Source organism: Vicugna pacos, chromosome 27, assembly GCF_048564905.1.
Source record: "Vicugna pacos chromosome 27, VicPac4, whole genome shotgun sequence".
NCBI classification, from domain to species: domain Eukaryota; kingdom Metazoa; phylum Chordata; class Mammalia; order Artiodactyla; family Camelidae; genus Vicugna; species Vicugna pacos.
In genome coordinates this window covers 7,725,252-7,735,859 of record NC_133013.1, presented here as the reverse complement: position 1 = coordinate 7,735,859, position 10,608 = coordinate 7,725,252, and the positions used below count along the sequence as shown (strand labels likewise).

Below are 10,608 nucleotides of genomic sequence, written 5' to 3'. Positions count from 1 at the left end.
GTTTGTTTGGGGTTTTTTTGGTGGGGGGGAGGTAATTAGGTTTATTTATTTACTTTAATGACAGTGCTGAGGAGTGAACCCAGGACCTCGTGCATGCTAGGCACGCACTGTCACCGAGCTGTACCCTCCCCCTTTAACAATATGTATTATCCTCTCTACCTTTCAATAGCGGTTATGCGAGCAGTGCAATTATGGGCTGTTTTTTTTTTATACTGTTGGTATTATAAGAAACTCATTAGTATCAAAATCGGCAAACACGTCAACAAAGCATAACAAATAGAAGCCACTCCTGCCTTTAGAAGGCCAGACAATAACGTGTCCTTGTTTACACTAACCCACGTATTCAGGTCACACTATTTTGCCCTCTGTCCCACATACAGTCTGTCTACGGGTATGTCCATCTGGATTCATCTGCAAAAGCAACCTTTTTTTTTTTCCTTCTCTCACTCTGCTCCTCATTTCAGTCTCCCCGAGCTGTGTAAATGGCTCCACGCCCAAGTCTCCAAGTCAGAGATACAAGAATTATCCTAGGCCCTTCCTGTCTCACACTCGTGTCTGATTTGGCATAAATCCAACTACATTTTCATTCCTCTTCATCCTCACTACTGCAGTTTCTCCAGCTCTTCTGTCTCCAGCCTCACCCTTTTCCCAGCCATTCACATTCCATATCAATCTCCCTCTGAATTCTAAAATATGGATCGGGTCATGTCTCTTTCCCCGTTTTAACCTCACTAACCGCTCCCAATGGCCACCTATAAAACCTGATCATTTTCTCACTCCACCTCTTAACCCTATTTTATGTTCCAAGCACCCTAGAGTATTTTTACCTCCTAGAACCCAGAACATACACTCATGCCTTCATAACTTTCTATAGGACATTTCCTATAAAACTTTTCCCTTTTATCTACCGTTAGACTCCTCCCTAAAATCCAGCTCCGGTGTCATTTTCTCAGCGCCATCCCCGAGTCCTCTGTCTAGGACTGTTTTCTTCTTGTACACTCTCAGTGATCTCTGCGTCATTCCTTCTCAGAAGTGACTATACCACTTTATAACTACCTGTGTACCAGTCTGTCTCCTCCTGCAGACTGAGACCTCTCTAAGAGCAGGGACGGGGCTGCATTTCCCCTCGGGATCTCCAGAACCGGGAACAGATTCTGGCACAGAATCAGCTCTAGGTAAGTATTTATTGAATGCTGGTTGAATTATTAAAGGCAGACCACTAATTCCTCTGCGAGGCTGCATTTCCAGCTAAATGATTCTTCACCCTGTCATCACCTCTGCCCACACCATTATGTCCAGGGGTGGAAGCATACACTCACCAAACAACTGAGTCAAACACAGACATTTCTGCGTCAGGGTCTTCGTGTCCCAGAGACACGAGGAAGGATGCACAGTGGCAGTGACTGATGTAGCACTGCGTACGCCGCCCCTGTTTCTTGCAGCGAGAGAAGAATTAACATTCACTGGGGAACCTACTGTGTTCCAGGTAGTGTGAGTGAACCTCTCCCTATGTTGTCTCGTTTTATTCTGAAACTCTGAGAGGAAAAGTTTATATTCCCCATCTTATAGAGGAAAAAACAGAAGTTTCATATTAAGTGATTTGCTAAGGTTCTCATAGTCAAGAGCACCTGCCTCCTATGCCTCTATGGCCAACTGGTTTCCAATAGGAGTTCCACGATCACTCACTGAGAAAAGAACAGTTGACAAAAAATGGTGCTAGGACAGCTGGATATCTACATGAAGCTGGATCGTGACCTCATATATGTATATATACACACAAAAAAACAACTGAAATGGATCAACTTCCTAAATACAACAGCTAAAGCTATAGGACACTTAGAAGAAGACATAGGTGTGATCTTTGTGGCTTTGTATTTACAAATGGTTTCTTAGATTTGACACCAAAAACACAAGCAGCAAAAGAAAAAACAGATAAATTGGGTCTCTTCAAAATGAAAAACTTTGTGCATCAAAGGACGTTATGAAGATAGTGGAAAGACAACTTACAGAATGAGAGTGAATATTTGTGTATCACACATCTGACAAGGCTCTAGTATTCAGAATATATAAAGAACACTTACAAGTCAACAAAAAGGACAAACAACCCAATCAAAAACTGGACAAAGTATCTGAACATACATATCTTCAAAGATACACAAATGACCAACAAGTACATGAAGAGACAATCAACATTACAAGTCATTCAAGAAATGCAAATCAAAAGCACAAGGAACGTGGGAGGTAGAGCTCAGTGGCAGAGCGCGTGCTTAGCAAGCATGAGGTCCTCGGTTCAATCCCCAGCACCTCCACTAACAAAATAAACAAACGAACAAAAACACAAAAACAAAACAAAACAAAAACAAAACTAGAAAAGCACAAGGAGCTAGCCCCTCACACCCACCAGGATGGCTACAACTCAGTAACAACAAGAAGCATAAAATAAAAAGGTTGATGAGGCTGTAAAACAACTGGCACCACCACACATCACTAGTGGGAATGTAACGTGGTTCGGTCACTGCTGAAAACAGTTTGATGATTCCACAGAAAGTTAAATATAGAAATGCTACCTGACCCAGAATTTCTGCTCCTAGACATATACCCGAAGGACACTGTTGTGGAAGCAATCCAAGTGTGTTTGGAGACCTCAGCCCAGCCGAGCACACTACAGCTAACCGACTCAGAAACAATGGGGCCTGAATTCACCTGTGACCTCGTGTGACGGCCTCTTTCCAATCTTGCAGACCAAGCGTCAGCAGCTCCTAATGTGACTGGGAGGAAGGAAAAGAGAAGTGCCAGCCACACAGTATTCCTAGGGAGTCTCAGGGAATTGTACCTCCACCGCATCTCACTGAGCCCGACATTTGCCCAGCACGTTTTTCTGCCACTGTTGTAAAACCTCAAGCACTGAACAAAAACTGGATCTGATTATTTCCTGACCACATGACCAGGCCTTTAAAAATGGATGAAATGACAGCAAATAGCTTACTATCAAAAAAACCAGCAACCGAATCAAAAAACAGGCATAAGACCTAAATAGACATCTCTCCAAAACAGACATCTAGATGGCCAACAGGCACAGGAAGAGATGCTCAGTATCGCTGCCAATTATTAGAGAAACTCAAATCAAAATGACAATGAGGTATTACCTCACACCAGTCAGAATGGCCATCATTAAAACGTCCACAAATGATAAATGCTGGAGAGAGTGTGGAGGAAAAGGGAACCCTCCTACACTGCTGGTGGGAATGCAGTCTGGTGCAGCCACTATGAAAAACAGTATGGCGATTCCTCAAAAAACTAAAAATAGACTTACCCTATGATCCAGCACCCCTACTCCTGGGCAGGTACCCAGAGAAAACTCTAATTCAAAAAGACACAGCCACCCCAGTGTTCATAGCAGCACTGTTTACAACAGCCAAGACATGGAAGCATCCCATTTGTTTGTACTTACACTGTCTTCAAAGTCTTGTTTTCGCTGCCCCCAGCCCTCCTCAAGAGATTTTAAGCCCCCTAAGACCAGATTCTATTTTTCTTTTATATGTGTCAACAGAGACAACTACGGATTATATCACACATTAGATACCCAAGGAATGGTGACCGACTGAGACAAGCCCACCTGGAACACTTCCCCAGCTAATGGCCACCACCCTACAGGCTAATTTGGTTCCTTCTCACCTTCTAGACTTGAAGTGGCAATCAGCAAACAGCAGCAGGAAAGCTAAGTCCAGCCCGTGAGCTAAGAAGTTTTAGATGTTTTTAACAATCCTTTAAAAAATGTAAAAATTCAAGACTGTGCGACCTACAAGGTCTAAAACATTTACTAGCTGGCCCTTCAGAGCACACTGGACACAGCCTGCAGACAAGGATGTGGGAAAGATGTTAACCACCCACAGGGCTTCTGGAAGCCTCGCTGGTCCCCGACGCACCTCGAGGCAACATATTTCTTTATCCTATTAATTCAGAAACTCCACTCCAAGTGCTTGATTTTGTGGATAAACCCCATGGAGCAGGCCACACACCACACTCACTGTGGGTGTGGGATAATGAGAAAATACGTAATATGAGTAGGAGGTTGTGAATGATAAAAACTGCGCAATGTTAGATAAACAAATTCCAATTCGTAGCGAAATTTCATTGAATTAAAGAGAGTTCAGAAACTGTTCTTTGCAATTTGTTTTTTAATATCTACAGTTTTTTACAAGGTTCTGTACATGAAGAAAAATGTACAGAAACAACCCATCAACTGTCTGCATCAGTAATCCTCGCTGGTGGGCTCACCATTTACAAGGAAGACATCATTCGACACAACCTGTCACAGAGACTGTCCTGCCGGCACGGACCTCGGACGGGAAGGAAGGATTGTGGCCAGGTCTGTTTGTCAAGATCCCCAGTCACTTGCAGGCCTTTACTGACCCACCAGCAACAACCCGGGAAATCAACAAACTGGCTTCAGTGAGAGTGACCAACTGCAGCCACTGCCCAGGGCCACATCCACACCCCACAAGGACTTTGACCCTGAAAGATGCAGGTACATCCAAGGCCAGAGAGAAAGCCCTGTCCACTGGCTAGTCACTGTGAAAAGCGTGCATAAGGCAATTGAGTCAGGGGTGAAGGGTTCATCTTGCTAATGTCAAAAGCGACACTAACAGGACTCTTAGCCTCATCCACCAGCTGACGGGCCTCTGCGTCCAGGTCTCCAGGAGCAGGCTCCCCCTCCTTCACCGGACAAAGGGTTGTAACCTGGGACGAGAGGAAGCAGAACAGTGCTGAGAACGTTCCGTGTCACACGTAAAGCCCTGAGCCCAACATGCAAAGTACTGCAGAGATACAGACTCTGTCCTCACGAGCATCTTCGTAAGACTCAGCTCCCACATGAAAAAAATGCTTCACATTGCAACCACCCTTTGGATTGATTTTCTGGTGGGAATAAAAGAAGCCATTTGGCTTCTTGGTTTTAACTCTCAAAACACACAAAAAAACTCCCCCAAACACACAAAAAAATTTGCTCCCCCCCCTCCAAAAACCTCTCTGGATGGCTGGATTTAAGTGTCTAAAAGATCTAACTGCAGTGCTTAATAAAATGTATGCATTAAAATAAAAACTGTTCAAGCAAAAGAAATCAGATTTAAAAAATCACAACCGAGTGGAACTGGGCACTTCTGCCAGTCAGGACTGGGCGACCCAGGGCCCAGGTCCTGCCGGTCCACCTGCTCATTCCTCCCCAAGTTAATGGCCGTCTGGGGACCAGCTTGAGTGTTCAGGCTCTAGAGTCCGATGACCCCAAATGAGGTGGCTCGGCTCCTTGCTTGCTGTGGGATCTGTGGTCACTAACTCCCTGTGCCTCAGGTGCCTTACTTGTGAAGCCAGGCCAGTCAGGGCCCTGGACTGCTAGGGGTGCCCCAGGGGGCAAACGCATGGCACACCCTGTGGGCCATTTTCTACAATTTCCTCTCCTCGACACCACCACTCAGCTCTGAAAAATGGTCTCCCGGCAAGAAGACTGAAAGAAGCATTTTCTTTTCAGACACAGGCCTCTCCTACAGCAAGCCAGCTCTGGGGTCCTAACACAAGGGGCTCAGAGCCCAGCCTTGAAGGGCAGCTCAGCCCATGTCCACTCTCCCCAGGGTTCACTCTGAGGCCATCCAGGCTCCCACCTCTGCCTCCACGGTCCCTCCCCATGGGAAACCCTCTCCTCCAATGGAGGGCAGGGGGTCTTTGGCCTACAACTGGCTCCTGGCACCTCTGTCCTCACAGGGCCGGGCGGGATCGAGTGAGGTACTGAGGTACAAGTGCAACCATATTTACTGAGGGCCTTGCGGGACCTCCTTTATTGAGGGCTGGTCGAACACTGATTTCTGTGGTGAGCGGACACTGAGGCCGAGGAGGTCCTGGGCCTCCTGGAAACAGGATCGGTGCCCACATCCTTGCCCGGGGCCCCCTAGGCAACAACTGGTCTCAGCAGGCTGGCAACTCCCTAAAACTAACTCCTTTCTGATTCCAGAGGTGGACCCCTTTTCCTTCTTTTCAGTGACCCACTTACTCTCACGAGAATGTCCCCTTATTCTCTCACAAGGGGGTCAGCAGAGCTGTTCAGATTTGCCCCTTTTCTCATGAGACAAAGCCCACGGCCCTGGAGAACAGTCCCATGTCTCGCAAGGCAAATCTATTTTTTTTTTTCCCACTGGTGTAAAGAACTCCATCTATCGCCAGATTCCCTCCTACTTCATTCTCAAGACTAACTCCTTTCTCTTTCCTTTATTCTCTGTTATCCTAAACTTAGGAATTAGTCTCAATTGATGGACAATGAAACAAAGACACACAACCTTGGTTTTCAAAGTAAGAGCATCCTGTGATTGTTCAGGATGCTTTGATGTTTGGTACTTACCCCCTCCCCGCAAGGGCTTTCGGTCCGATTTCCGTTTCGGGATGACGGATGAAGCAGAAGGCCCAGGGCTGTCTTCTTCCTGTTGGAACACACACAGGCTTAAGGATCTAGTTGAAAACGCTCTACTCCATGAATCTTCATGCACTTGAAGACAGTCCACTAGGCCGAAGGCTACATCACCTGAGGCTTTCTTGCATTTCCTTTGTAACTTTTTCCCTCTTGCATGCTGTCCCACATTTCAATCTTCTGTCTCCTTTTTTCCTCTTCGAGCTGTGAAGAATCATACATGGTCCAGAATGAATTCAGAAGCCACCATCTTTCCCAAAGAACATGTAACTTTGATCACTTTTAAACAACCTTCCACCTGCACTTTCTTCAGTTAAAACTGTTGTCAGCTAGTGTTTTAACTCACAAACAGGGCCATCTGTTTTTGCACACTATTAACGCAAAAAGTGTGGTCGAAAAAATAACACGGACTCAGTTCTGAAACAGGCCCACAGAGGACATTTTGATAACGTGGAAGAACTCTGACCTGGCAAGAGTCAGCATGGGTGGCAGGCCTGCTCTGCTGCTACCTGGCTGTATCACACTAGGAAAGTCACTCAATCCCTCTACTGCGAAGGCTGGGAGGACCCAATGAGAGCAGATCTGAGAGTGCTTTGAAAGTCAAGTACTTAGGGAACATAAGGGAAAACTAATCTCTCAGCAGAAAATTAGGCCCAACAACAAGCACTTGAGAAAGCTTGTACTCCGCCCCGTCACACACACAAACACATACCACACACACACATATACGCTTTACACACTAGACTCAAACTACTTCTTGAGACCATGTGTTCACACTCAAACCGGTTCACACCTGTCTCAGCTTCTCCTTGTGCTTTTCCACTTGTGCATTTAACTCCTCCTGCATTTTCAGCCGAGCAGCGGCCAAAGCCTCCTGTCGTTTAACGATGACATCAGGTTCTAAAACAGCAGAGAAAACTGGGGCTAAAGCAGCTTGTGTAACATACAATGGGAACTCGTGAGAGTCCATATTGTTAGAAGTACACAGAACTCAGACAATGCAAAAACATATGCCGAGGGACAACCTTCTGCACGTATTTTACTGCTCAGGGGACAAGGGCGACCCCATGGCCGCAGTCTCAGCCCGTGTTAAATACTGACAGCATCAGAAACCTCCACTCGAAATACATTTCCGGCCCCTGGAGCAATCCCGCCTCGGAGAGTCTGGCAAAGGCTCCGTGACTGAAATATAAGGGGTCTGAGGGCCACAGTGAGATTCCATTCCATAACCCAGATACCTCCTAACACCCAGTCTCTAGGTTGACCAGAATTCCAGAAGACAACCAAGGAGAGAGAATGTTTTCAGATCATTAGCCATCACTGAATTAGCCCAGATCTATACAAGAAAGAGGTAAAGATCTTTAGATATTTTATCCTTGTTTCTACAGAAAAAAAAAAGAAAAATCCTTCCAGCTAGCATTAATAGCAATGAATGCGCTTTTATCTAGTTTATAAAACAAAGTAAATTATATAAAAAGAGAATCTGGCATCTATTAAGACCACCGTGTTATGGAGCACTGAGGGGACCTCCCCAGGGGTGTGACTAATTTTTCAGACTAGAACTTCTATGTTCACATCTGCATCACCCAAAGGATAGGTGATCATCATTACTTACAGACTCAGTAGTGGGAAGTGGTCTCCTAACTGAATCTACATAAAATAGGGGCGAAAATGTCATGGTCAAAATAGCACAAGATACTTGTGTGTGTAACATCTGTAACTGTTAGGTCACTTTTAGAATACAGTCAATCAAGTGTAGGTTTGGGTTTTGTTTAATCTCATTTTTCCAACAAAACTGTACAATAGCACAATTCACAGACATAGAGAACTTATGGTTACGAGGGGGTAAAAGGGGTGGGAAAGGATAAACTGGGAGTTAGAAATTTGCAGATACTAACTGCTATACATAAAATAGATAAATGACAAGTTTCTACTGTATAGCACAGGGAACTATAGTCAACATCTGTAGTAACCGCTAATGAAAAAGAATGTGAAAAAGAATATGTGTATGACTGAAACCTTGGGCTGTACACCAGAAATTGACACATTGTAAACTGACTATACTTCAATTAAAAAAATTTTTTTGAAAAAATTGTACAACAGCACAATCTAACACTTTTCACTGCACACTTACTTCTTGCAGTGCCTCATAAATACAATTACTCTTCTTCTGAAGTGCCCACCCTACAACCTCAAAAATCTTCTCTTCAGTTGTCAGCAAGTCTCCCCGCAGCCATGGCTGTACCAGGGGACGGGAGCCGTTTCCTAACAGCATCCTCATCCACTTCACCAAATCCTGCAATTTACGCAAGACTTATACCTGTACTTTGTAGCCAGTTGTTGGATGTACAGCCAACAATCAAAAAGACTCAGGGGATGGCAGGACCCCAGGGGTTCATGGGAGAAGAGGGAGGTCCGTGTGAGTGAAGGAATTTTCTAAGTCTTTCTACCAATGACTTTGTGTTAATGGCGTTTGCTTTCCTCCCCAACCTCAGTAACTGTGGTGACTCAGATGAATGATTGGTGTGTATTTGTTTAATTTACTGCTATTCTCAAAACACTTAACATTTCTTTTGGATATGTCCTCAGAAACTGCAGCTTCTAACTAATTAAAAGGATACTGTTTTTTTGAGGGGGGGTAGATTGATTGATTTTTAAAGGAGGTACTGAGGATTGTATCCAGGACCTTATGCGTGCTAGGCACGCGCTCTACCACTGAGGTATACCCCCCACCCCCCACCCAGGGAATGAGTTTTTTGAAATAGCCAAGTATAATATGGAATCCAGTCTGATGAGTAAATTGTGAAACTCAAACTTCACTGGACATGAAGCACAGAGGCTGAGTTTCCTGTCACTCACACTGGTTCTAGAGATAACTCAGAGTTGGTAGGCAGACCCACAAATATGGACAAGCGGTGAAGTTTTCATTTGCATTTACCCCATAAATGAAAAACTACGCAACAAGAGATGCAGTGAGCGCTCTACAAGCCAGCAAGCAGATTTTTCATCTTCTCAAATACTCAGGAAGGAAGAAAAGGAGGAAGGGAGGGAGGGAGGGAGGGAGGGAAGAAGGAAGGAAGGAAGGAAGGAAGGAAGGAAGGAAGGAAGGAAGGAAAAAGAAAAGAAAAAAAGAAACCTACTGCCCCTTCACCAAAATCAATTTCAGGAGCATAAAATGGTTTTTCTCCCACGTAGATGAGAATGGTACTCCTTACTCTTAACTTTTAAATTCTACAAGGAGGCTAAGACCCCGCCCTCGTCTGTTATCCGGCACTAACCCACAGCGGCCGCGGCGCGGTCCAGCTGCCTCTGCCTCAGGGCCCTGAGCCGGGCGGAGAGCTTCTGAAACACGACGTAGAGAAGGATGCAGCTGAAGACGATGTACCAGCCATAGGTGGCCAGCAGGGAGCCCACTGAAAAGAAGAACACAGTTTTCAGGAAACTAAAAACGATACTCCCTCCGGACTTCTATAAAACTCAACGAAAGCAAAAGCAGCGCAGCTCCCGCCCTGAAAACCTCAGCGGTCGAGCGAAGACCTCCCAGGCGGGCGGCTAGGACGGTGAGAAGCGCCGCCGTCCGGGGTCCCTGAGAAGGAGCTTCTCGACCACCTGTCCAGAGGACGTGGGGCCGCCAACTGGGTTCTGAGGGGACACGGATCGTGGATGTGACTCGGAGGGCAGAGGCCCTTCAGATCCGGGAGACATACAGAAAGGCGTGGCCGTGGAGGCTGACACCGCGCCGGCGACCCCGGTCACCGCAACCCGGAAGGGCTTCGCACAAACTAAAGGACTCGCGCAAAGAAGGGCCGCAGGCGCCGCGCGGACCTGAGTGCGGCTCCCGGAGGCCCACCGCCCGGCCCGGCGCGCAGCGGACAACCCACCCAACACGGCGGCGCGAACCCGCTGCCCTGTGGCCGCGGCGACCCACCCGTGACGTGGAGGAAGCGCAGCCCCTCGGTCTCCAGGGCCGGCCGCGCGGACAGCTCGTCCCCGTCCGCCTCCATGGTCACCGCCGCTCAACCCGGCCTGGCCCGGCCCGGCCCGGCCGCGTCAGCGGGAGCGTTCGCCTTCCGCCCCGCCCTACGTACACGTGGCGCGCCGGGGCTGGCGTACGGCGTTCCGGCCAATCGCGTCTCGACCCGGCCCAGACGGTCGGC

At 46.9% G+C, this 10,608-nt stretch overlaps 1 protein-coding gene across 1 annotated transcript; it reads right to left on the bottom strand.

Moving 5' to 3' along the window:
- Nucleotides 1-4,160: 4,160 nt before the first annotated feature.
- On the bottom strand, nucleotides 4,161-10,538 carry SELENOS (selenoprotein S). Its single transcript, XM_031691893.2, has 6 exons — nucleotides 10,380-10,538; nucleotides 9,730-9,864; nucleotides 7,245-7,351; nucleotides 6,566-6,655; nucleotides 6,386-6,464; nucleotides 4,161-4,740 (listed from the first exon to the last, which is right to left on the bottom strand). The coding sequence occupies exons 1-6, from the start codon at nucleotides 10,453-10,455 to the stop codon at nucleotides 4,661-4,663; spliced, it is 567 nt and encodes a 188-aa protein (XP_031547753.1). The 5' UTR covers nucleotides 10,456-10,538; the 3' UTR covers nucleotides 4,161-4,660.
- Between the last annotated feature and the right edge of the window lie 70 nt (nucleotides 10,539-10,608).